This window comes from Meleagris gallopavo, chromosome 1, assembly GCF_905368555.1.
Source record: "Meleagris gallopavo chromosome 1, MGAL_WU_HG_1.1, whole genome shotgun sequence".
Lineage (NCBI taxonomy): Eukaryota > Metazoa > Chordata > Aves > Galliformes > Phasianidae > Meleagris > Meleagris gallopavo.
The window spans coordinates 176,034,186-176,061,291 of record NC_139404.1 but is presented as its reverse complement, the minus strand read 5'-3'; the positions used below and the strand labels follow the sequence as shown (position 1 = coordinate 176,061,291).

General features: G+C 42.2%; 1 protein-coding gene across 3 annotated transcripts in view; it reads left to right on the top strand.

The window, feature by feature from the left end:
- Window positions 1-12,649, top strand: part of FGF9 (fibroblast growth factor 9) — a 32,970-nt gene extending 20,321 nt beyond the window's left edge. For all 3 annotated transcript variants that reach the window (XM_085216171.1, XM_085216170.1, XM_085216169.1), the window contains one exon: window positions 9,628-12,649. In XM_085216171.1, the coding sequence (XP_085072297.1) occupies window positions 9,628-9,873 (246 nt within the window). In that variant the 3' untranslated portion in view covers window positions 9,874-12,649. The remainder of the gene's footprint in view (window positions 1-9,627) is intronic.
- The last annotated feature ends 14,457 nt before the right edge of the window (window positions 12,650-27,106 follow it).

Genomic DNA, 27,106 nt, shown 5'->3' with positions numbered 1-27,106 from the left:
GCATTTTAGAAGTTCTTTGAAAGGTCCACGTACTGTTTGTTTCTGGTAGTCTAACTACCTCATCTCTGACCCCTTCACTCACCCCTTCTGTTGAAGTTGCTACTATATATCTAGGTTTTTTCTTTTTTTTTCCAGTCAGATTGACAACTTCTTTCATCAAAGCCAAAATTAATTGGACGGCTCAAGTCTGACCCATTAAAAGACAGCTTCCAGTGTTGTGCGAGTGTGAGGAGCAGGGGGACAGCAGAGCTACCTGACTTGCTTAAGAATTTGATGGGTCAGCTGTGTCACTGGCAATCTAAGTGAGGGCACAGCAGCACCAAAGATATGTGGAAATCTTTGGGAATTTTTTTTTTTTTTTTTTTTTTGTCCACTGTGTGAAAATCTCAGAGCAGCAGATACTGGAGCACTACAGGTTTTAAAGCCTGTCTAGCAAATTTGCTGTTTTCCAGGATGGTACTTGGCAGTTTAGTGAAAAAGACTGGATCTTTCAAAAATGCAATAGCCTGGGATGCTTTGCTTGATGATACTTAAAGTGCATCCAGATCAATCCCTTTCCAGAATGACTGTTGTCAGTGATGTCTCTGTCCTCTGAGCTAGCACCTAGCAGATTTTGTTATTGGCTTTATATAAAGCTATCTGGAGTCAGGTTTTTGTTGTCAGTCCTTGGCCAAATCATCTTGCTGAAACAGTAAAACATAAAGTACTTGAATGGGATGAATTTTTATCACTGCGTATCTATTATAATTATTTGATCTCCATAGCAATGTGTTTTATGAAGAGTCTTGAGTGTTCTGCAGCTTTTGTGATGACGCTGTGGAGGGATCAAGTCCTTCTCTAATTATGGGTAACTCAAGTTTGGGGGGTACCTGCTGAGTGTAAACACTCGTGTAGATCAAGTACTGCAAGGTCTTGCAGAATGTGAGTTTAGCTGATCCTGCAGAAGTCATGCGCTTTCTGCTCAAAGAGAGCTATCTCCTTTAATCTGATGTTCTGTACTTAAAAAACTGCAAAGCAAAATAAAAAATACCAGTGATACCCTTTGATGCTGTGCTCAATCTTAGCTGTATTTAAACAAAACACAATTTATTTATAATCTCTAGTCAGTGAAAAGCTTGACTAGCATTTCAGTTGAACAGCCTGAAGAGTATGTGTATAGCTGCAGGAGAGCAGACCTGGGTTGATATACACGTTGTCTTTTGATAGAAGAGAATTTGTGGAGCGGGAAGCGAGGATGGTTCAGGTTACAGCTTTCAGTAAATCTGAGCATGACTGAAATGGCTCTTTTAGTGTCTCAAAATATTTGCTGCCTTTTTATCATTGCAAGCCTGATTCAAGTTCCATTTAAACTGATGGTAACTTTTCTGCTGTCTTCTTTAAAAATTGGCTCAGGCCCTGTATCAGATTGCATACCACCTTGTTTTCTGATTCTTGGAAGGATTCAGCCAAGCGTGATGAATTAGATGCTTAGATAACATTGATGCCTACAGCTCTTTATTATGCCAAGGAAACCAAAAATAAAATAGAGGTCAGAAGTGTGAATAGTAACTGGCATGGTATGGGTCTGGTCCTGCTGGCAGGGACAGAGGGGAATACACCTGCTTGTTCACGCGGTTTTGAAAAGTTTACTTCTTCCCCATGCCATGCATGTTGTTGCCAGCATGGAGGAGGGAGCTCCTAGCTCTCAGGGGAATGGCACTGTGGCACTGTGCAAGGCGCATGGCCTCTCCCTGGAATGTCAGCTTGACTTCTAACTGAAGATATTGCACTTTGGTTGAAGCAATCCCAGATATGAGTACAGACTGGGAGAACTCATTGAGAGCATCTCTGTGGAGAAGCACTTGGGGGTCCTGGTGGATGAAAAGCTTTATATGAGCCAGCAGTGTGCGCTTGCGGCCCAAAAGACCAACTGTATCCTGGGCTGCATCAAAAGAGTGGTGGCCAGCAGGGAGGGGGGGGGATTGTTCCCCTCTGTTCTGTCTTTGTGAGGTCCTGTCTGAAGTACTGCATCCAGGTCTGGGACCCCCAGTTCAGCAAGGGTGTGGAGCTGCTGGAGTGAGTCCAGAGGAGGGCATGAGGATGATCAGAGGACTGGAGCACCTCTCCTGTGAAGAAAGGTTGAAGGAGTTGGTCTTGTTCAGCTTGGAGCAGAGAAGGCTCTGGGAAGACCTCATTGCAGCCTTCCAGAACGTGAAAGGAGTTTACGAGCAGGAGGAAGACCAACTTTTTACACAGTCTGACAGTGATAGGACAAGGGGGAATGGCTTTAAATGAAAAGAGGTGAGATTTAGATTAGATGTGATGAAGAAATTTTTTACTCAGGGGGCAAAGAGGCACTGTGGTTCATCCCGCAGTGCCAGTTCTGCTTACCAAAAGTGGCCCACTGAGCGCTCGCATTCCAGAGAGCTGTGTGCCTCATCCCTGAAGGTGCTCAAGGCCAGGCTAGATGGGGCGCTAGTGGGGAGCAACCCTGAACACAACAGGAGATTGGAACCAGATGATCTCTAAGGTTGCCGTGCACCTAAGCCATTCTGAGATTCTGTGATTCTATGAAGTGTGAGCAGAGCCCAGGTGCTGAGGTGGCAGTGGGCCTTCCTCCTGCTTGCTTGGCTGGGCAGGGTTAGAGTAAATCCTGGGGGACAGAAGATGGCTGCTGGTAGGCGGCCTATGCTGGCAGATGTAAGCTCTAGCACCAAGAGGCTGTTCTCCTGTAATGGCTTTGTGTTTGGGGATTGCATGCGTGAAGTGTGACAGCTGCTGCAAACTTGAAACCTCCAAGGAGCAGATATCACTAAAACCACGAGCTGCAGATTTGACAGTGGCAGAAATGGGTGGGGGCCTAATTGACATCTCTCATGTTGGAGAGCTCTGTAAACAACCCTGGCGTGCTGGGATAGCATAATGCTGGATCCCCATCTGCTCCTGCCAGGGGAGGTCTGGGTGTTGCGGAGGACATGGGAATAGGAAAAGAGGGGCAATGGGGCACAAGGGAGAAACCATGAAGGTCCCCTTGGTATTTCATTGTTGATGCTGTAGCCTGCTGACTTTGCTCATGAAATGCTGGTTTTCTGCTGCCTTCATCAGGATGTGGAGATACCGCTGTTTCTGTGCCAGTGTAGCTGTTTTTTATGGTAATGCTCCCAAGGAGAGTGGGCTCTGCCAGCTCTTACTAACTTTTTGCGTGAAAGCGTTCATCTTCAGGCACTCTCATAACTGCTTTGCACAGTACAATACATTCAAACTTTTTTTAAAAAAATATTTATTTATTTATTATGTTTAAGTGAGGGTGTATGCATAATAAAGGCCTATAAGACCTGTATGAAATGAATTAGAAGCTGATGAACACTCCATTCAAGTATCGGGTGTCCTCAGGTAGGGAAAATGCAATTGCCCAATGGTGGTTTTGCCATGGCACTTGCTTCACTTCCCTTATCTTCTGCTGTGGAATATGCAGTGCATGAGAATGGCAGCGCGGAGGCCTAGGTATTTGCTAGGTCTGTCTTTTGGCCCTGCAGGGTTTCCTGCCATCTCCGTGTAGTGCTCACGGAGAAGCAGTGGTGCAAACATGCTAAAAAAGACAACTAGTCCTTTTGACAGGCCTGCTTTCATTCTCTCTTTTAATATTCTATGAGATTATTAAATGGTGTTCTGAAAAACACTGCTGAATGAAATGGTTTGGGATAAAACTGACACTCACTGGATCAGGCATTCAGTATGCAGTGCTTGCCTCACACGGCTCTCCGCTAACTTAGGAGGAAAGTGGCAGTGGCTGGACTCTGGGATTTGGCTTCTGTTTGTGGCTAGATGTTGTCCATGCAGCCAGAGACTTCCCAACATAGCATGCTAAACTGCACCTTTATTTATGACCACTCTGGATGAGTGTTAATTATTAGCTGAAGATAGTGTGTTCTAGAGGCTGTTTGCCTTATGGCAAGGGAAGGGCCAACCATATGTAACATGCATGTGTTTGTAGGCAGAGGAGCAAAGAAAACCACTTCAGAGGAGGTCAGGGAATTTTTTGCTTGCTTCTCTTCACCACATAGGCCGTTTTTATTAATGTTATACAGGCATGAAAGGGATTTGTGTGAACTTATTTAGAAGACAATCTATTTAAACATAATTTTATTAACACAGCATGGATTAACACAATGATAATACACAGCAGATATGTAGGAAGTGCTGACTGCATCCTATGTACTTCTTTTTAAAGGTTGTTTGGACTCCTGGATAGGCATTTTCTTGTGAAGTTCCTGTATTGATTCAGTGTAGTAGTTTACCTAAGGCAGAACTGTATGTAGTGTGGAGTCATTTGCTAAACATGAAAGCTGTTTGCTGTGGTAATAGGTCTGGTGATCAGAAGAGCCATTCCTTTTGTCCTTCTGAGCTATTTCCTTTTATCAGATTACAAAATAAATTTGTGCTTTAGCTCTGCAGTTTATTAAAAAAAAAAAAAAGAAAAGAAAAAAGAAAGAATATTGATGAGGGTTACCCTGTCCTGTGCTTTCATTTGTGAAACAACACTAATGTCTAACCATTCCTTAAATCACGAAACCATCCTCTGGGCAGGATTTTTCCTATTTCCACTTATTTCCAGTTAGCTGCTTCACAGGGATATCTATTTTAAATAAGTTGCCAAAGCTTTCCTTGTGGTTGCTGTAACTCTCTGCTATACTAATTTACACTCTCACTCTTAATGGGTCTACCTGGAAATAGAACAATATAATTGTTTTGCTCCATATTTAGCTGCTAACCAGATGTTGTCAGGCTTCTGAATTAAATCCACTGGTTTATTTGCTTTTGTGATAGGTGCATCTTTGAACACTTGAATTACTTGAACATTTGAGTTAAATAAAAGCTTAAAAAAACAGATAGAGAGCAGGAATGTAGTAAAGTGGAGATCGATCACTTCATAGTGGAATACTGTATGAACAGCCTTCATTGAAAACATGTGCTATGCGGTGAAACACATCATTTATACGATTTTGAGGTCACCTCCTTATTTGGTCCCTGAATTGGATGATTTGCTCAAGGCAGGCAGCCTCCCCTTCTGCAGGAAAGCAGGTTGCTTTCCACTACTGCTCCAGCTGGGTATGTTTGGTATTTGTGTTAGCCTTCGACAGAGATGTCTGGAGACATCAGTGTAGTGCAATAAAATATTGGTGCTGGAAAATAATAGAGAAGTCAGTTGATTCTAGAAGTTCTGAATCTAAGGTCCAAATATTTTCAGCTCTACTTAGGGGCTTTGTAAAGGTCACAGCCAGAAGAAGGGAAGGGACTGTAAGAGCACGTCCAGAGGAGGACTAGAAAAATGATCCAAGGAATGGAATATGTAGCCTATGAAGACAGACTGAGAGCTGGGGCTGTTCACCTTGGAGAAGGGAAGGCTCTGGGGAGACCCAAGAACAACATTTCAGTATCTAAAGTGGCTGTAAGAAAGAAGGGGACAGACTCTTTGCAGAGTCTGTTGTGATAGGACAAGAGAAAACGAGTTCAATCTAAAAGAAGGGAGATTGTAACTGGATATAAGGAAAAAAGTTTTTTATGATGAGTAGTGAGGCACTTGCCCTGAGAAGTGGTGGATGCCCCATCCCTGGATACACTCAAGGTCAGGCTGGGCCAGGCTCTGAGCACCTGATCAAACTGTAGGTGTCCCTATTCATTGCAAGGGTTGGACTAGGTGGCCTTAAGGGTTCCTTCTAGCTCCAATGATTCTGTCATTCTATAAAATGCAGCCACCTGCAATCAGCAGATATGATTGCCTCCCTGTGCTGGCAGTGGTGGCTTCCAGCACGTTTCCCATCCAAACCTGGTGAGGCAACAAGATGTGTGTTGGCAGAATGGACTGGCCTTACCCCTGCATTATGTTCATGCTGGCAGAAGAAAACACATGCTCAAAGCGTGAGTGTGAATTAGTGCTAAGAAGTGTAGTACAGGTGAATGTGCTGTTGACTATCAGTTTTTGCCTGTCTTGGTACAAGATGAACCATTCTCGTAAGGATCTTCCAGAACGTGAAAGAAGGAAAGAAGGATATACTGGGATTTTATTCCTCACATTCCTCGTATATATTTATAATTCAAAGTCAGTGGCATTTGTTTAATAGAATTATAGACTGGCTTACGTTCTTAAAGCCCACTCAGCCCCATTCCCTGCCATGGGCAGGGCTGCCATCCGCCAGCTGAGGCTGCCCAGAGCCCCATCCCAGCTGGCCATGAGCACCTCCATGGATGGGCATCCGCAGCTGCTTTGGGCAACATGATTTGCTTCAGTGGTCTTTTGCTACAACCAGAATTTCTAGGGAACTGTTTAAAGAATTTCAAATGAAAATATTGAACTTCACTGAAAGTGTGACTATTTAACTTTTCTGAATGTGTGGTTATTAGTATAATTACAGATCTGACCTTGCGTCCTGATCGCTCTGTGAGGCTTTTATCGAAATATTTCCCTACAGTTTGTGTATGGATTTCTTAGAATTATATAAAAGGTAGGAGAGAACTAGCTGTATTGTGAGAGAATGAAAAATAAAAGCAGGCTGAACTTGTAAAATGAAGATTCAGTTTGTAAGCCTGAAAACCATTGAGCTCACCCAGCATGCAGACCTTATCCAAGGTCTGCCAGCTCGGCGCACCACAGCACTGTCATAATCGATCAAACCTGCCAGATAAAGAGAGGCTATTTTAAAATTTCTCCTTCAGGGCACGGGAAAGTACTGCTCACACAAAGATAGAAATTTATGATGATGCTAAAAAAGATGCAGATGAAGTGAATAATTAATGAATTCAAGACAGGACTGAAATATCCTCCTAAATTGTTGCTATTTTTAGTAGGGAGCACTTCTGCAGTGCTTGTCATGTGATTCTATTGCCTTCTGAGAGCAGGAAAACAATTTGCATTAGTTTCTCTTTCCCTGATGGTCTGACAGATTCAGCATATAGTATTTCTTAGCATCTGCTTTTGCATTAAAGCATAGAAAGTGATTTTAAACATCATGCAAAATAAAACACTAATGACAGCTGTGCTTAAAGATGATCTTTATAGAAACTGAATATTTTTTTGTAGTACTTAGAGGCTGTACAAGGGGCTACTGCAATGTGCCTAACATTTGGCTGCTGCATATGTCTGGTGGTACACATTGCTACTGCAATTTCTAGCTGTCAGACTACATAGGAGGAAATTATCAATAGCTGATTGCAGGATTTGGCTCATATACAAAGATTTAATGTAAACAGGTATGTGTTTCTTTTCCTTCTCTAAACAGCATGGGTGTTGCTGTGTTTGAGCTACTTCACAGCACAGCAGGATGCCTGAGGTGGGCAGGGACTTCTGGAGGTCACCTGCTTCACCCCTGCTCCAGCAGGGACACCAGAGCGGGATGCCCAGGGCCATGTCCAGGCACCTTTGGAGGATCTCCTGGGAGGGGGACTCCAAAGTCTCTCTACTTCACACAGTAAAAGTGTCGTAGTAAGAAAATGACATAAACGATTATATGCAGCAGCTCTGCGGACCTGCTCACATTTTTATGCACTCTGCTCAGCTGAGCCTGCAGGGAGGGACATCTGGTGGTGGAACGGTCGGAGATGCTGTGAGGAATGGGACTGCGGTCTTCTCTTCTGCTACAGCCAACTGACTCTATGCAGGGCCATTGCCTCTGCCATAGTGAATTTCCAAGTGTTTAATGTCCCTCTACCTGGCCCTGGAGGGGATTTCTCCTTCCTGAGAAGTGATGAGGTTCCCAACACCCACCAGATAGAGTCAGGAACTGCTTGCTTGCTGCCTTTCTAGACTAACAGAATAATCACAGGTTAATTATAGGGAAAAAAAAGCCCACAAAAAAAACCCTCTAAATCCTAACCTTTTTAGCATTGAAGAGGACCTTGGATTTGCAGCCCTGTCTCCAGGTAGTAGGTGGGGTGCTAACTGGTTGCTTTCCCATGTGGGTTGGTTCCTGGGTGACTCCTGGGAAGTATATAGAGCTCCCTGGACCCAAACGGGACCCTGGTCTCCAGCCCCAGTGGGGTGCAGACTCCTCATGGGAAGCAGGTGCTTGCCATACAGTCAGCAAGATGGAGTGTCACCCTGAGAACATAGTGCTTTGGTGCCAGGGCCTCTCATGGATTTCTGGGACCACTCCACTCCCAGTCAAACCCTTTGGTCTCAAGGTGCATGCTAAGCCATCTTGGCTCTGTCAAGGAGAAGGCATTTCTGGGTATATCCTGAAACAGCAGCAAAACCTCTGGACTGAAGCATGTTGCTGTAGGAAAAAAGCTTGTGAGTCCTGAGACACAGAAGTGACCTCCAAAGTCACCTTCAGCCCCAGGCCAAGTTGCAACATAGTGGTGGTACATGTTGTGAAGCTCCTGGGTTAAGCTGTGGATGGTGGTTTATTGGAAGGAACTGGAGTTTGAGATATGGCTCCTTGGTTGTGCTCAGGTTGTAGATCTATGTGCCATAAAGGCTTTGCTGCACCTGGGCCTTGATCTCTGTTTTTTCCATCTCTGTGTATCTATGTAAAAGGGTTATTTAAAGTTTTAATTTCTATAAGGCATATGCACACATGCTTTACATATTTACATGTTTACAGAATCCGGTGTTGTATGAAGTTTTGTAACAAAGAGAAGGTGATCCTCAAGTAGAAGTTGAATTTGGTAGATGTGAGTGCTATTTGATTGAAAACTCTTGTAAAAATATTAAATTATTATTACAGTGTTTTGTACCAGCTGATAAGACTATTCCCAAGTTTGTTCTTCCCAACTTTCCATCAGCTTTCCCATATTAGAGGCTAATACTTTTTTTCCAGTCTTCTTTCTTAGTCATCTGTGTGAGCACTTCCTAACTCATTCAAAATAAATCAGGTTATAAGCAGCTGTTTTTTAAGCCAACCTCATCCATTTAGAGCAAAAGAGTGTAGGTGATATGTACTGACTCAATGAGAAGGTGAACTGGAAGGAGTGGGACTCCCTGATAGGGGAGATGGTGAATGTCTGATGCCTTTAGTGGATGTCTTCCATAGGATGGAACACAAAAACAATACTTATATAGTCTGGAGGCCTTTCTTCACCTAAATTCATCTCAGCACTTAGAGTTACTGCTCTTGTTTGAGGCTTTTCTGAGTTGTGGTTCTGTGATAACAAACCAAATGATGGGTATTGAATTTTATCCTTTGTAATTAATGAGATGCACTGAGTACTCCTTGTGATAAAAGGATGTAGAGATTTTAAGATCTTGAATGATATCACCACTCTACAAACCTTTCATAATGTCTGTTCAAGCACTTGCACTCATGATCAAGCAATTACTTATACAAGCCCAGTAATATTTTGTGAGCTGCTTTGGGATGATCATAAATTAAAATTCTTGTTTCCATTTTCATTGGCGCTGCTTTGATTTTGACAACAATGCTTCTGGAGAATCATTTTTGCTTCACACACTGTGTTCTACCCATGTGACTGCTTTATGAAACACTCAGCAATATTGCTTTTTTTAGTTAAAAGTGAGATTATTCATTGCAAGGATTCATTCTGTAAATTGAAGAAGGAGGTACTGATTTTGAGCGGTGAAATTCGTAATTCTTTACAAAATAGATTTTTTTTATGGCTAGTTCCTTACCAATTTTTCTTTTCTTTTCATAGGAGAAATTAACCCAGGAGTGTGTATTCAGAGAGCAGTTTGAAGAAAACTGGTATAACACATATTCATCAAATCTATATAAACACGTGGACACTGGAAGACGATACTACGTTGCGTTAAATAAAGATGGGACTCCAAGAGAAGGGACTAGGACTAAACGGCATCAAAAATTTACACATTTTTTACCTAGACCAGTGGACCCTGAGAAAGTACCTGAACTATATAAGGATATTTTAAGCCAAAGTTGACAAAGACATTTCCTTCACTTGAGCCCTTAAAAAGTAACCACTATAAAGGTTTCATGCGGTGGGTTCTTATTGATTAGCTGTGTCATCACATCAGCTCCACTGTTGCCAAACTTTGTCGCATGCATAATGTATGATGGAGGCTTGGATGGAACATGCTGATTTTGTTCTGCACTTAAAGGTTTGTCCTCCTGGAGGAGAGCCTATGCCCACTCGCTTGATTTGTACGAGAGGGAGAGCGAGAGAGAGTGAGTGAGAGCGAGAGGAAGCGAGAGCGTGAATGGGAGTGAGAGAGGGGAGCCAGAGGGAGGAGGAGAAACGGCCTGATGCATGCTGGGGAATGGACACGCTTTTAAATTTTTGATCAGTTGTACTTCGTCATATATCAGCATAGCTGCCATACTTTGATTCATCGGGATTTTTGGCTGGTGGCCTGCTCAAGTGTACGCTGCATTTACAAAGGCATGGAGGGTGCAGTCTTACGTAGACAAGAGACTTTTCAGTTAATCGCTCGCTGGGTCTCACCCCGCTGAGTTTAAAGCAAAGACCTCTTAGTAAAAACAAATAAAAATAAAAAGTTAAATTTATTTATAGAAATTCCAAAGGCAACATTTTATTTATTTTATATATTTATTTATTATATAGAGTTTATTTTTAATGAAATATGTACAGGCCAGATAGGCATTTTGGAAGCTTTAGGCTCTGTAAGCATTAAAATGGCAAAGGCCACTATGAACCTGTGGTAAATTCATGCAAGTAAATATAAAGGTGCATGGATAAAAAGAATAACAATAAAAAAGTAATAATAATAAATTCTAGTGACCCTCATGTACGAAAGGCGACAATCTCTTTTGTGCCCGTATTATTGTAAAAGTATGCATACCACTCATGACACTGAGTACTCACTCTTCTGACTGCTTGTTCCATAGCTTACCCCCAGAGGATTAAAAAGAAAACTGGGTCTCCAACTATTTTTCTGTGTCTGTAATATTTCCTCTCTGATAAAGTGACTTATTACATCATTGTAAACTTCGCAGCTGCGGAAAATATAGGGGTTGGAATATATTCTACTTGTTAAAACCTATTCCAGATCATACCAAAGCTAAATGATAAGTACGCTTTTTTTTTTTTTTTTCCTAAAGCAGAATTCCAGAAACAGCATAAGTAATATCAACAGTTGTACTAATTTTAAGATTCCTCAAATAGCACATAAGGGTTTCAGAGGGCAAGAACCAGGCTAACAGGATCACTCTTGTAAATGTGTTTTATTTGTGCACTTGACTATCTACTATGAAATTATACAAGTTCCATAGGGGTCATTGTAACATCTTTTATGGAAAATTGCTTTCAGTGTGAACTGTCATAATACATGATATTAGCACCCTTCTTAAAGTAAAACTTGCAAAATGAAACTAATAAATCTCTATCAATAATGACAATGGGGGGAAAGTATTAGACTTTTTTCTTAAAGTATGTTCAGATATTCATGAACTGTGAAATAACAGTGTGTAATATTTAAGGATCTGTAGCATTGTATGTTAAGCACACAAACACATTGATGAGCTGTTACCATTTGGGAATTAATCTGTAGAAACATTTTTTTTCCCCAGTACTCTGAAGGTTAAAAAAAAAAGAGAGGAAAGTCACATAAGGTCCACATGACAAATGCATTTTGGAGCTGTTGCATCCTTTAGGGTTCAAAACTGGTGCCATTAATGTGAGCACAGCTTTTGCTGTGGGGTCTGCAGGGAGCGTGATACCCTGGCTGCCCTTGGCAGCACTAGAGCTGAGCCAAAACATGCTTTGGCGTAGCTGTAACTGTACCCTATTCACAATTATATAATCCTGATTTGTTTTTTCTGATGCACACCTGTCTGTGCAATATAAACAGGTATTCGAAGCATAAATCTGTTCTGGAATAGCTCATGGCTCGGTGCCCTGAGTGAGAGGGAGCTCTCTGTGGGTAGGAGGAGCCATGCCTCAACTGGGAGATACCAGCAACCTTCACTAAACGATGGCATTCTGTTGTAATGGTTTTGAGTGATAAAGACACATAGAAGCAGATTGTTGATTTGTAAGATGCAGTCAGACACACGCACTTGCCTGGGGACTGCTATTGCTAAGGGGCCTAAGCCCAACCTTCAGCACAGCGGTTGGTTTCCAATCCTTTCAAACCTGCATGTAAATGTGGCTGCAGGTTATCCAGCTGCTGAATGGTTGGGCCAGGAGCACAAAGCCTTGCTAGAGCTCAAACAAGTAAGCGAGCTCCTGGGAAGTGCTGGGTTCACCACTTGTCAAAAAGACCAATGGTACTGAAAGAAGGACGGCTGTGACTCTGTGTTTTGGCAGAAAATCTTGTGTGTGCCACAAAGTGAACTGCAAAGGTTAAAACCCTGACGAGTCAAGGCCACGGTGCTAGGCCATGGACTGAGTCTTAATGTTCAATTGATTTGGATTTTTAGTCGTAGACAAATCATTACTACTCGTTAACATGTTCTAATTTTTTTTTTTTTTTGTATTTTTCTAAAGAAAGGATTAAAACCAAGAAAAATGTTATAAGTTTATGGCAGTCCATATAAATAAACTGTATCCAATTTACTCTAATAACCCATAATGGTGTGTAAATACTGACTTTCTGTAAATATGGAAACATGTAATTTAACACAGGCGTTACTGTGAGACTGGATGGTCCAGGAGCTGGCAATTTACCACTCATTGCATGTTGACTGGGCCTAATCCAGCCTGGCTCAAGAACCGAACAACAGATTTTGTTCAGTCACTTGTGCAAAACGAGTTATTTCTGTTTTCTGGCGGGGGTGGACAAAGCCTTAGTCCCCTGGGTGCTGCTTCACTTCCGTGCCAGGGGCAGGGATGCACTTCAGCTCCTCACTCCTCCCTGGTTTGATCCCAGTGTAGGGCTGGAGGCAGCTGAGCTGACATGGGCACGCATGTGCTGCTGCTGCTTCCCCACAGCTGTGCACAAGCAGAACTCTTCATTTCCTAATGCTGCCGATCTGACATCCCTTTTTAGCATTAAAGTTCACTTGAAGAGAAATCTGAGGGGGAAAAAACAGAGCAATTGGTGTTACTTACTTGACATTCTGTAATGGTGTGTAAAATACATACAGAATTCTGTAAATTGTATAAATACATTGCTATAGAATTTTGAAAATTGGTATTATTTGCTTGATGTGCCTTCACAGCATTTTCTTAATAACTGTGCATATCTGTAACAATGGGATTGCAAAAAGACATCATCTTTTTATGCCTAGAAAGGATGTGAGAAAATTCCAGGAGGACCAAGACCAGGAGGATTTTCTTTCTTTTTTGCTAAGTTGGAAGAAAGAGCAAAAAATGGAAGAAGTATTTCACCCCAAATGGATCTGTCAGCTACTGGGTGAGCAGCATGGGCAAAAAAGGCAATGGAGATCCAAAGAAGCTTTATGGCATTGACTGGTTTGGGGCTACAAGCCCACCATGTCAGGCTGAGCTCCCAAGCCAAGTGGGGTGGGTGAAACTTTGGCAGTGCAGGGAGCAGAAAGAGAAAAATCAGAGGAAAATTGTTTTAGACTACCACTAATTTGTGCAGAACTTGAACTGCCTGCTGCCAACTGGAAGGAAAAAAACAAACCTATTTGAATGACTGGTGTAACATTGGAAGGCTGGAGATGGGACTCTCCGGTCTCTGAAAAAGTCGCTCACTACTGCTGTACTCATGGAAGAAGAGAAACATTTTTAATACACACTGATCACAGGGAATTGATCAGACTGCTTCCAGGGCAGACTCAGGTTTCTCTGGAAATGGAAAATGGCAGGAGGTAGGAGAAGATGCACCTGGAGCTTCCATGTCTTCACTGCGTGTATCAGAGTCACTTCCATCTGCTGCTTAGTCTATGCTCTGCTCTGCATAATCTTATAGCATCACAGAATCGTTTGAGTTGGAAGGGACTCTTAAAGGCCACCTAGTACAACTCCCTGCAATGAACAGGGACACCTACAGCTCAATCAGGTGCTCAGAGGCCCGTCCAGCCTGACTTTGAATGTCTCCAGGGACGGGACATCCACCATCTCTTTGGGCAACTTGTACCAGTGCCTCACCATCCTTATTATGAATATTTTTTTCTTTATATTCAATTTCAATCTCCCCTCTTTTAGACTGAACCCTTTTCCCCTTGTCCTATCACAACAGACCCCGCTAAAGAGTCTGTCCCATTCTTTCTTGCAGCCCCCCTTAAATACTGAAAGGCCATTTTCAGTTTTCCCCGGAGCCTTCTCTTCTTCAGGCTGAACAGCCCCAGCTTTCTCAGTCTCTCTCTTGTATGAAGCAAAGAAGCAAATACAAGTTCCAGCTCTGTTACCCATGGTTATGGAAGCAGAAATAAATGGGTGGCCTCCCATACTGGGTACCTCTTTGTTCAAGCTGCTGTCCTAACTCATGACATCACACACGGTACCTGTGAAGCTTATCACAAATTGTCCTTGCTTTGCAGATGTGGAGATTTGGCTCCTTAAAATTGCAGCTTCTATTGCAGATGTGCAAGGTTCTGTTTTTTTAGAAATTTTGCTGAAATCTTGGAGATTCGGCCTCTGCTTGTGTAGCTAGATAGGTGTAGGCAGCCATATTTGGAAGCAGAGACCTCAGTGAAGAAGTAGCCAACATCCTCCTCAACATTTTTTCTTGTGGCACATCATTTACTGATCTAAGAACAAAAACCAAAAGACTTCTGTTTTCCAGACTTTTTTCTTTGCTCTTAAAGCTCTAGAGGTCTCCATGGGATGTTCACAGTGCAATCCTGCCCTGCCTTAGAATCAGTTTTCACCTTCAGAGAGCATTACAAGAGAGTTTTGCATCTGTCCGCTGACTCAGTACCAGGGACATAAGCTGAACTCCTGTTGTCAGGAATTGGGAGAGGCCTGCCCCAGGACCTTGCAGCTGAACATTTGGCATTGTGAAGTGAGAAGGGCATGACTAATTTGTGCTTGAAATTTAGGATTTATAAAATTTATCCATCAAGGACAAGAACACCCACAATAATTAGTGATTAAAACAAAGGAGATGTTATTGTGCAAGGTGTCTCAATGGTTCTGTTGTGTGTTGTGCTTGACCTGAAAATTGAAATAAAAAAATATTTTTTAATGGTCAGGAAATTTGGAATGGGAATAATAATCAAGTTTGACCTTTTAAGGAGTTTATAAAACAGTTCTGTTGCCTTTTTTTTTCCCCGATGATTATATAACTTCAGTAGCTTTTGTACGTTTTCCCCTACCTGATTCTATAGAAAAGATTCTTTAATTTTTCATTCAGTATTTCTGAAGTCTGGTTTTCTACATATAGAGCTATTCTGGTCTGTGCCCTGCGGCAGGAAAGTCAGCGTGAGATGCTTGGTTAGGACAGACAACTACGTGCATTACAAAGACGCTGCAGTGATGCTCAGACTGGATGGTGTAGTCTATAGGATGACCGTGTCCTGTGGTAGCTATCAACAGAGGGCCACAACATTATTGATTGCATAAAGCATTATATCTTGATGTTTTCCTGGGAGAGATCTTCTAAAATAGTCCTCAAGTCACACAGACTTTATTAAGCCAGTCTCTCAAACAGACACTCACAGCTGTCCTATCATGGAGAGCAGTGTATAAATTACAGTTTAGCTGTGTATTGCTTAGTGATGCGGAGAGTTTTCATCTCATAGCAAAACAAAACAAACCAAAACAAAAAACCCAACCTTATTTATTTATTTATTTTTAGGTCAGAGAAAGTTATTTTTATATGCAATATTCACACGTAGCAACTATGGCACAGTCAAAAGAATTCTGCAATTAGACTGAACTGTCAACATATTTCTCCCATTCCTGTTTTCTTGAGAAATCACAGACAATAAAACTATGGTGATACGCAAGCTATGTCCTGTACATATTTCATTTCCAAAGGGCCTGAATATGTATGTATATCGTGCTACTTGAGGCAATGAATCTAGGTGAAAGGAGCATTTCTGAAATGCTGTAATACATTTATTTTATTGAAACTGTCTCCCTGAGTGTAGCTTTAAATAAAACTATTATTATTCCTACCTTTTCTGAAAGGGTAGATGTAAACACTGAAACAATGTCTTGAAATATTCTCTCACAGCTGTGCTTGAGTGTCTATTTCTTTATTTTACACCTCTTATGTAATGAAATTTCTGCTGCTTTTTAGAAACCTTTGTGTTGGTATAAATATCCTACACACATTGACTTTGTTACAGCTAAATTATGTACGACTACCTTCTTCAGATAACCTCATTTTCTAGTTCTCCCATGTTTTGGCAGACAAGACAGTAATATTACATAACATTTCTCAGCTAGCTTCTTTTTTTTTTTTCTTTTTCTTTCTCTTTCTGATAAAACCAGTATTTTTCATGTGGAGACTGTAATTAATTTCATAGTTCTTCATAAAGAAGCCATGAGCTGAGATCCATGTCCAGCCTCATCTTCATTCCAAGGAAGCAAAAGACTTGCTGGCTGTGATTGTAAGTGCATTTTCTCCCTTGAAACATTGTTTGGTTTGACTTCAGATGAAATCAATGCTCATATTTTCTTCTTCAGGATGATTTGGGTCTATCTCACCCCTTGCCTCCGAACAGACTCTTTAGAAGCCTCCCCCACATATTCTATCAGTTTATTCATTTGTGGTGGACACATTTCCATTTCTCCTTCCACAAAGTGTTTTCTCTGTTCTGTCTTTCTCTGTTCTATCTGTCCATGTTTATCATTTGTTAAGAACAGTTAATTTCTAAAAATCAAGCGTAGATATACTGTTGACCTGGTTAACTTGAATTTTCTCCTTCTCAGCTTCACTGTATTACTTCTTTCTTGTAATGGGGTCCCCATGCACGGACACAGTACTCCAGATGGGGCCTCACAAAAGCAGAGTAGAGAGGGACAATCATCTCCCTGTCCCTGTTGGCCACCCGTCTTCTGATGGAGCCCAGGATACCATTTGCTTTCCGAGCTGCTGGCTCATGTTAAGTTTTTCATCTACCAGAACCCCCAGATCCCTTTTTAAGGGGAAATGGTTTTAAGTTGAAGGAGGGAAGATTTAGGTTGGATACCAGGGGAAAGATCTTCACAGAGACAGTGGTGAGGTGCTGGAGCAGAATGCCTAGAGAGGTTGTGGATGCCCCGTCCCTGGAGGTGTTCAAGGCCAGATTGGATGGGGCCCTGGGCAGCCTGGTCTAGTACTAAATGGGGAGGTTGGTGGCCCTGCCTGTGGCAGGGGGGTTGAAGCTTCATGATCTTTGAGGTACCTTCCAACCCTGGTCATTCTGTGATTCTGTGATTATATGGCTTCTCATTTGCAACTCATTTAACGGTAATGACTCAACACACTTGTTAAAGTTGTAAAGTTCACTTGTCAGTCACATTTCTCATAAGACTTGAGGTATATTCTGGAGAATGAAAGTCACATACACATTCTCAATTTCAGTAAGAAAGTTTTCCTCACTGGAAATGGTACCAGTCCATCCCATTGTCCTTTAGAGGGAAGTGGTTCTTTTGGCTTTCTCAGTGGGCATGGAAATCCGTACTGAATGACCTGCTGTGTCACCTGCTCTTCAGTATTAGCTCTTTTTCTTTTCGTTCTCTTCCAACCATTTGTTTTAATCTTCTTCATGCTATTTTGTAATATTTGGATGTTGAGGCAGATACCGTCTAGGAAATCTGTTTTTTGTAACAGTTGCAGTCAGATCCAATGCAATCTCATTTCTAATCAAGCCAGCCTGTATTCACTGAAGGAAAAAAAAAAAAAAAAGGCTAAAAACAGTGATGGAAAAGAAGTTTATACAATGCTACCATTTGTTTCAAGTGAGTTTGAAGGAGAGCTAATGTGAACTTTCCTTTGTTAAGATATATATGAAGAAGTTTCTTAATGGTCTTTCTGCGAGATGTCCCAGACCTGGACACAGTACTCCAGATGAGGGGGCCTCATGAGGGCAGAGTAGAGAGAGACAATCACCTCTCTAGCCCTGCTGGCTATCCCTCCTCTGATGGAGCCCAGGATACCATTTGGTACATAAAAGTAGTGGTTGTGACTTGTTAAAAACGTGCTCTAGATGGACAACAAGCTTGAGGGTATATGTGAATAGGTACCTTTCCAATTTTGTTCTCACATTACTTAAATAACAATTTAAAAATTGGTCAAGATAATCCTAAGCTGAAATTGTACATTAAATGCCTTGTTACTTATAGTTGCAGAGATGATAACAGTGAACTTCTCCACAGCCTATGAAGCAATGTGCAGCAGAACATTGCTTGTTTTCTTGATGGAAAATGTGATTTGTTCACAGAAATGTAGTCTTGGAGACTGTGTTCAGCTGTTACGTGACTACGCTGAGACTTTAATGCCCAGTAAAAGTGCTTACTGCCCACCTGCCACAGATGCTCATTAAACCTTCCCTTCAGCTGCTTGTTGCCAGCTGTGAGGCTGAGCTTCCACCAGAGCAAAGGGCTTTCCCAGGCTGAGACTCTGCAGGGAAAGTTGTTCCCAAGCAGGTGAAGCCACAGCCCTGTAAAGAGGAGTGAGGTGGCAAAGAGAGAAGTGGAGGAAATCAGGTTCATCTCAAAAGATATGCAACAAAGGTCTTGGGTTTACCTGGGGAGTACTAGCAGAGTATGAACACATATAGATTGTGGAAATATATTTTTTTCTTTTTAGCAGCTCTAGATCATTCACTGTGCATCCTTAATGAGTGATCTCTGTCCTCTAGGGTTATTTCACAATTCACATGGCACTAAAAGCATTCAGTCCAAAGAGGGGAGTTTGGTTTGCAGCCTGCTGGGACTAGGGCCCTTTCTGCATGTGCTAAGGTCTGTAAAGATCTATGGGGGCTGCTCTGAAAGTAATGCCTCCTGTTCTATTATGTTGGCCCATGACATTCAGAGGGAGTTGATGGTGGTATGGCAGTAGAGGCCGAACCTTCCCACCAATATCCTGTTACATGTTGTTGCCGTGTGACAGATGGCAGCAGAGGGGCAGTCTGACAGAATGGTGTCTGACATGGAAGTGTGTGGCAGCTATGTGAAAAAAAGCCACTTTACAGACTGTCATGCAGATTTTTAGAAGCGTGACACGCAGGCTCTTATTCATTGCTGACGAAAATGCCTAGCTAATGGTAGCAACTAAATTGAAAAATAGAGTTTTGTAGCTGAGAATTTGCTCTAACAAACAATGTAATTGTGCTGTTTGTATCAGTAGCGGTTTCAATGGAAATAAATTGGAGGCATTACTTTTGGAGCAACCAGTGTAGAAATTGACATGAGCAACTGGCGAAGAGGAAGGTGGCTGTGATGTGAGAGAGTCCAATGTGAAGGAGATGCCCATGTCCCTTCTTTGCAACATCCCCAGGACACCAGGGCTTATTGAAGGTGTGAAAAACTTGCTCTTAATTCATCTTCGTGTAAATGGATTAACAGCTAGACTCTGGCTTGGAGATAGCTAAAACTATGAGCAGTATAACCAATGTAACTAATGAATTAGGCTTAATGGTGAGAGAAGGTGGGAAAACTCTGAAGTTTTCCTTTGTTCCGTAATATTACTCCTCGAATACATGACTCGATGTTTCGTGCAGGGGTGTTTGTCTGGCTGTGATCATGCTCATTGACATCTTGGCCTCCAAACTGTATGCGTATTGGAACAGGAATTGATGAATCAATATCTGAACACGTTTTGTAGTTCTGGGAGGAAGCTGATTCTAACTGCAGCCAAGCAGTCCATATTTGAGAGTATGGTAACAGAAAATATAGGAGAATGTTGGATTTCTGAACTGAAATAAAATAAATCTAGAGAATATCAGATAAAAAAAAGCAACATTGATATAATGAAACACTGGGAAGAACGATTGCCCTTTCTGACTGAAGTTTTGGCCTGAATATTTTTCCTAATCTTTTTGAGGCTGAACATTCAGCACCAGAACTCTTGTGAGATCTGTAAAAAGAAAGATCTCTAGCTCCTGAAATCTCCAAATTGGAAAACTGTCTTTGACAAATGGATAGCTACGTTACTTAGTGAGGTAAAGTAGAAGGGCTCAAATGGGTATTTCATCGACAGATATTTAGAAGCCGCCTGTCTTCCCTGTGCTTTTCCCTGCTTTGTTGTCTGCTCCGATCTTGGCTTGAGTCTCGCTATCCCTATCCTTCAGGTAGGTACAAGATGCTCACCTGTCCTTGTAGGTCATTTGCTGTCACCATGTCAGTAACTCTGCAGTTTAGACTCTCTCTGGTTTTTCACTGTCCCTCTTAACTTGCATGTGTTGTGCAAAACTGGGCACAGCACTCCTGAACATCCCAATACTATGTACTGCAGAGATGTCCTATCATCTCCTTCATAAAAAATAATCTCCAGGGACTCCAATGAGCCAAGACCCTTTCATACCATGGGATGCAGTTACTAAACCCTAATCCTATTTCTTGTCCCTGCTTTGAAGCATTGTGTTACAGTGTCATGTCCAGTTATTTCTGTATATCAAAATGTGGAGATCTGCTAGAAGCATTTGGTTCACAAGACTAAATCTCTGGGCTCTGCAGAGTGTGGTGCAGCAGACTGCGTTCTTCCCAGCTCCTTCAGAGCACAGTGACCTTCAGCAGCTTGGTCCTTTTTCTGAAAACAAAAAACATTCATCTGGAATGTTAATTAATCTGCAGTTAGCAGGCTATCAGGCTTGGTTTTAATTTGTGCTAATGACAACACATATTTGAGGAGAAGCTGTTGAAAAAGTATCAGTACTGACTGTGGAATCTGGACCAGTGGCATTTAGGGGAGTTTTTACCATTTCGGTTCACATGGGTTGCTTTTACTGGAGTTTTTAAGCTACCAGCTTTTGGACTGACCTGTCTGAGTTGCATGAAAATGTAGCTGAGAAATAAAGGGTTGAGAGAGAGAGATGAAAACATTATTTCTCTGCAAGGGACGTTTTACTGCTGTAGAGCATCAGAAACTTGCTTGCTGCACACTGCTACTGGTGGGGAGGAAGCTGTGGGCTCACAGCATTGTTGTCCAAGGGGCTTATCAGTCCATGGAGATGTTGGAGGCCCACGCATGCTGGTCCTCAATGTCCAGCCCATGGCCAGCCCAAGGAATGAGGTGGCAGCTCCTGTGGTGGGGACACAGTTGGGGCACCAGGAAGGGGCTCATCTTGTGCTTAGGGCACCCTTTGCTTGCCTTTCTTTTGGCCACCCAAAAATTCCTGTCAAAGCTGATGAACCAGTCCTGAAAGTCAAACATTATGCAGCTGCCAGGCAGAACACTGGCAGACACTGATCCTGTTTCATGCACCAGGTTTGATTTTCTTTGACTGCTGCAGCAGTGAGTAAGCAAAAGAGGAGTTCCTGACCCTGGAAAGACCAGCAGCGTGAGTCAGGGCTCGGTAAGCACGTTCCCTGCTGTTAGGTAGTTGCTATTTTGTAAACTCAGCTTCCTCTCATGCTGGGACAAAAAAAAAAAAAAAAAAAAAAAAAAAAAAAAAAAAAAAAAAAAAAGGTAAATTAAGCAAACGGTACAGTTCTGCTGCTGTGCGTACTGTGCATTTTCAGCATTTCTCACATCCTTCCCAAGGAGGCTTCTCTCCTCTCTGATTGCTGATGTTCCAGCCAAGGCAGAACAAGAAGGATACTCAGTGGATGGCACTGCTCCCGGCCAGGCACGGCTTGTTGAGCAGCCTGAGTGAGCTCTGACTGTTTGGTTTTGCAGATTAGGCCAGGGGCTTTCATAATTTTATGTCTCAGACAGCAGTGACCACCCAGCCAGGCTTTAGCAAATAAAATACCATAAATACATTCTGAAAAATGTGAGCATAATACTCATGAAGGACTATTAACGTGTGCAGAAAGTATGCAGGCTGCAAATACACCTTTGTCCCAACCTGTAACATTCCTGTCACTTTGGTCCTACTGGAGAGAGCCAGTTATGGTTTTATGATATAGATTATGGGCGAGTGCCTGTTGCTCTGAATATCAGTCACCAGTTTTGCTGCTGAATTCGACAAGGTTTGAGTTTTTTTCTTTTTACCTAATCAGAGGGAAGCTATTCAAGTTGCTCTACCAAATCATTTCATTATAAACATATGCAAAGATCAATATGTTATTTAGAACCGGCACATAAAATTTGAACACGATATACTCTATCTGAAAATTTGGATCACAGACATGAAAAAACTTCTTAGGGCTTCATGCAAGAACCAGAATTATTTCTTACTGGATTTTTTTTTATATTTTAAATTCTCCAAAGTGGAAAGCTTCCATTTCAGAGGCACTGGATGCTTTATTTGCTAGAGCTGGAAAAACAACAGCAACCAAAGCCTTCAGGGAGAAAACTTCAGCTGAGCTAGACAGTTCAAGAGAAGAGACCTGTGTGGAAAATATACTTTGGATATGCAACATTGGAGCAATATTTAAGTTGGCCATTTTCTGTCAGACTGGAGTTCAGTCTGACAGTCTGTGCAAGGCCACACATGATCCTCAAATCTTGAACACTTTTTTCTTCTGTATTTGAGACAAACCAAGGCAGAGCAATCCAAAGAGGGATTTTGGGAGCTCCCACAATGCACAAGGAGTCATGAAATGTTGAGTTGTTTGGTCATTCTTATTATGGCAGACTGAGAGAATCTGTGAGCTCCTGGCCAATGACTCTCTGTGCTGATGAGTGATGCTGTTTAAAACTGGAAAAAGTGGGAGGTGGCAATTCCCTCACAGGATGGATGGTGATGCTGATTTGAAAACCACCTGAACGTTGCACCGGTGGGTCTGCCTGGTGTGTCCTATTGATGTAATTTCAGCTGCAAAATAGGAAATGCTGTGAGGATACCCAAGTGTCTGTAGTCTCTTACACAAATGTCTCAGTGCTGGGAGCAGTTTATTCCTTCTAGCTCCACACTGAACTTGATTTCTCTTATATTTCTCTACTTGATGCTTCCTTCCTATTTTTAGATTACTGATTGCATAGATAGGGTATTTCCTATATGGGACCATCAGGTTTTACCTTCTTTCAGGCACAACCTTCCACTAAATTGACAGAAAGATGGACATCTGGGGGGAGAGTTCCCCTACCTCATCCTGATAAGAGTCAGGAAGTCTTTCCTGCGTCCTGTGCTTACAACACTGTGGAGTATCCCCGAGAGGAACAGTAGCACTGTGATTTTCATCAAGTTGTTCACCCATTACTTGTTCAACCTTTTCAATGCAAATGTTCCTCACAGAGGCTCTACCCCCATCACACCACAAAAGTTAATGCTTTAAGAAGTGGCTGCAAGTCACTGTTTCTAAGAACACCACACTTGCAAATTCCTAGAACACTTTTGCTCTGTGTAAGTAAGGTGTAAGTAAGCGGGGAACGTTGTTTTGCTAGACAGAGTATGTGAATGACAAGCCAGTGCCCATCGACTCAAGTCCTCTGGAATGCGAATAGATTTCCAGCACAAGGATGAATACTTCTGTTTGTTAACTCAGTGGAAACCACTTGGCATAGGAACATGTTTGAATCATGATTGAGGCGTTTGAAATTAATACAAAGCACTCCTACTGGCTGGGAGTCCAGCTGCTGAAAGTAGCCATGAAACCAAACTCATCCTTTTCAGGTTGATTACTTAAAAAAGGTTCTAGAAAGCCTGTGCTGCAGGTTTGTCAATTCTGCTCTGTTGAAACTGATGCTGAAAATTCCTCTGCATGGTCTTCCAAAGTACTCCTAGCCCAGGCATGTTATGCAATGCTCAGCCTCAAAATGCAGGAGCTATCTAATTAATCAAAATCATTTCTCAACATTTTTGCACCATTAAATTGTGTCAGGTATCAACAATTCCTGGAATTTTGAGAAATGAATATCCAGGAGGCTGCTGTGTTTCCTCTCTCCCCAAATCCAAGCTGGCCCTCACAGAGACCCTGCCACAACAGAATCTCTCTGTGAGCAAATGGCCACCGAAGCGCAGATGTGCGAAGAGATTTCATCTTCAGCATTCACCATCCTCACAGTAATCTGTGTTTTCATACTTTGTTGACATAGAAGTGTGCCAAAGGACCCTCCCTAGCTTAGGTTTTGTGAACTAGTGATTTTTATAATGTTAAAATTCAGCACCATGTAAAGATCTATTTTATTACCCTGCTTCTTTAAGACTGTATATTTTAGAGCAAAGCTGCTCCCAGCTCCCTTAATGCTTTCAGTTCCCACCTTCAAGTCTAACCTGACTAGCTGCTGGAGCTGATGATTAATGAGAATGCTTCTGGTTCTCAGAGTCTGAGAGTGCAGCATTGAAAATCTGTTGAGAACTGATGTTTAGAGTGCTGGAGAAGCATGAAGGTAGAATGTTGTGGTTCCTTTTTCTTCTTCAAGGAGAAGGAACTTCATTTTGCATTGACATACCTATACCTAATCAAAGATCTTCTGGGTCTCCTAGGATCATAGAACCACAGAACCATTTGTGATTGTGATTTGTGATTTGGCCACCTCGTCCAACTCTCCTGCAATGAACAGGGACACTTGCAGCTCCATCAGGTGCTCAGAGCCTCAGTCAGCCTGACCCTGAGTATCTCCAGGGATGGGGCATCTACCACCTTACTGGTTGCCTGTGCCAGTGCCTCACCACCCTTATCATAAAAAACTCCTTCCTTATATCCAGTCTAATAGATCTGAAATCTTGCTTTGAATTTCAAACAAACAAACAAAAAGATGTAATTGTGTAAGTTTTTACATTATCAATTGGATTTTATACGTGAGATTCAGTATTATGAATCATGGTCTCCAAGAATGCTGTTTTTTAGATAATTCAACTACAGAGAAGTGTGACAGATGAATTTTTAATTTTATTAAATGAGATCTAAAAATAACTTCGTTCACAAGTGAATTGATTTTATTACAATTTGAAAAGCAATGAGAAGCCCACTGTAGGCATTCTGGTGGGGTTGGCCAGAGGAAAAATTGAGGTTAGAGAATTAAGAACAAGAAAATTATCTGCTCCTTTCTTCTCCTCACTGTTTTACTCTCTGGCTGAATCAGACCAGGGAATTGGAATAAAATAATAAGCCTGTCAGTCTGTGTGGTGTCCTATACTTGACATTTATGAGATGGAAGGTTATTTGTAATCTGCAGTGCTGAATGAGCAGAGCAAAACAGGAAAGGATATGAACAACTGAACATTTTACATTCTGCTTTTCTCCAGGAATGAGATTCAGGGTAACTTTAGGGAGAGCTCTACGCTGTCTTTGTGGCCAAGCAAGTCAGAAGCTACTGCCATGGCCTATAGGCATTTCTTCCGTAAGTGTTAATAAATAGTTAGATGAAAGGACAAGGAAAGACATCTTGTGGGAAATAGAGTAGAAGTCCTTTGGCTGTTGCTGTGGGTTTGGACAGCTGCTGCTACTACAGGGGCTCAGCTGAGCGACTTCTGTGCTGCTGCTCCACTTTGGATGTGCCTTACCCTGTCTCCCCAGCATTCTTCCATAAATTATCATGGAAAGGAAACTAAAACTCATCAGTACTTCTGCAGCCTCTGCTCAGAATGGTATTGTACATCATTCCCTTCTTGCTTATGCACTGAACTGTCAGCAGGTTGTTTTTATATTTAGAAAGCAATATATTAGCTGAGTCGCAATGTGTCTGGTGTGTGGTTTGCTATCTTTCTTTGCCCAGCTTTCTGTAATTTAATTTTAGGAGGCAGTCAATTTCCACTTTCAAAAGAAAATCCAGGCAACATTTCCTCCAGTTCTCATTTGTTAAAGGATTTTATCAAAGAAATGTTTTCTGCTAGTTGTGCACAGCTTGCTCAGTGCACACCTGCTTCATTGCCTCTAAAAATGTCAGCTTGACTCCAGGAGAGCTGACACAGCAGCCACCATGTCGGGCTGTCCCTGTTGCCATAAATACTGAAGTGTTGAAGACTTCATTAGGGCTCTAGGAATGCTCTGACAAATGCAGACAACAGCCATCAACAAAACAGAGGTGAACAGTACAGTAGAGATAATGGTTTTCTTATTGATAACTTGGGAGAAGCCTCATTCCTTCTAGTGGATGTGACAAGGTATGATTCAAGCTTAACATGAGAATGAAGCAGCTTTCACCTTAGAGCCAGCTGAAACATCAGGAGAACCACCAGGGCTTGGTGCTGTATTGGTGGAAGGGGCTGCTCTCAGGCTGCTGACCTCAGGCAAACCTGTGAGATGGCAGCTACATATATGTAGGCAGAAAAAGGAATGGAACTTAGAAGGGAGTGAGTTGGGAAGCAGGTAAGGGCTGTGGGTGAGTGGGGAAGACACAGAGGGACCTGGGCAACACATGCTGTGGGGCAATTTGGGGAATAGAGCAATCACTGGATAAATAAGCAAGGAAGCCATTCTGGGGTTTGAGTCCATCCAAAGCAGGGCTTTATATGTGGCCTTTAAATAAACAAGATTACAGCAGAAAATAACATAAATCCTTGTCTGCGTCATTCTCTTCCAGTGGAAACAACGTGTAGGACACTGAAGTCTGGCTGCTACTTGCTCAAGTCACAAAGAGTCAGTACCAGAGAAAAGCAGAGGGCACGTGGATATTCAGAGAGAGCAAATTCTTCAGAAATAAGGTGTGAAATAGAAACAACTGATAAAGCTCCAGGAGAGAAAGGTGGACTTTTTCCAGTATCTGTTAAGCATAAAGTAAAATTGAAAATTATTCATGTATCATTTGTCCACAAAAAAGGGCTAGAATCAAGACATCAGAGGGTATTCCAGTTAGGCAGTTTTCAAACCATAGGTACAATTATTATGGCAACATGTGTAAGCCCCTAAGAACAAATGCTGTTCATAAGGCAATCAGTTTGGCACATTCACTTCAAAAACTAAATATGTGGCTTATCACAGTGAGAACTGAGCCAATGCTATCATTGGGCAGGAGAGGGCTTTTGGAAGTACGCCTCTCACTTGTAGGTGTGTGAGATTCACAGTGCGTGCCTCAGGACAGCCCTGACTGTCCCCGAAGCTGAGCAGAGAGCTGCGGAGCTGCAGGGAAAGGCTTCACCACCCAGGGAGTGAGAAGCACAGGGAATAACACAGCTGCAAGTAATGGGGGGACTTACATCCAACCTCTTGGCACCCAACCTCTTGAGCACCCAACAGTGTGCCCACATGGAGCCTGTTGCAGAGGCAAGAAACTGCAAGCTGGGCTGGACCGCCAGTGCTTCCCAGAAAGGTGGCTGGCAGCAGGCAGCAGTGCCAAGTGTTTTTTCTCAGCCTTTAATAAAAC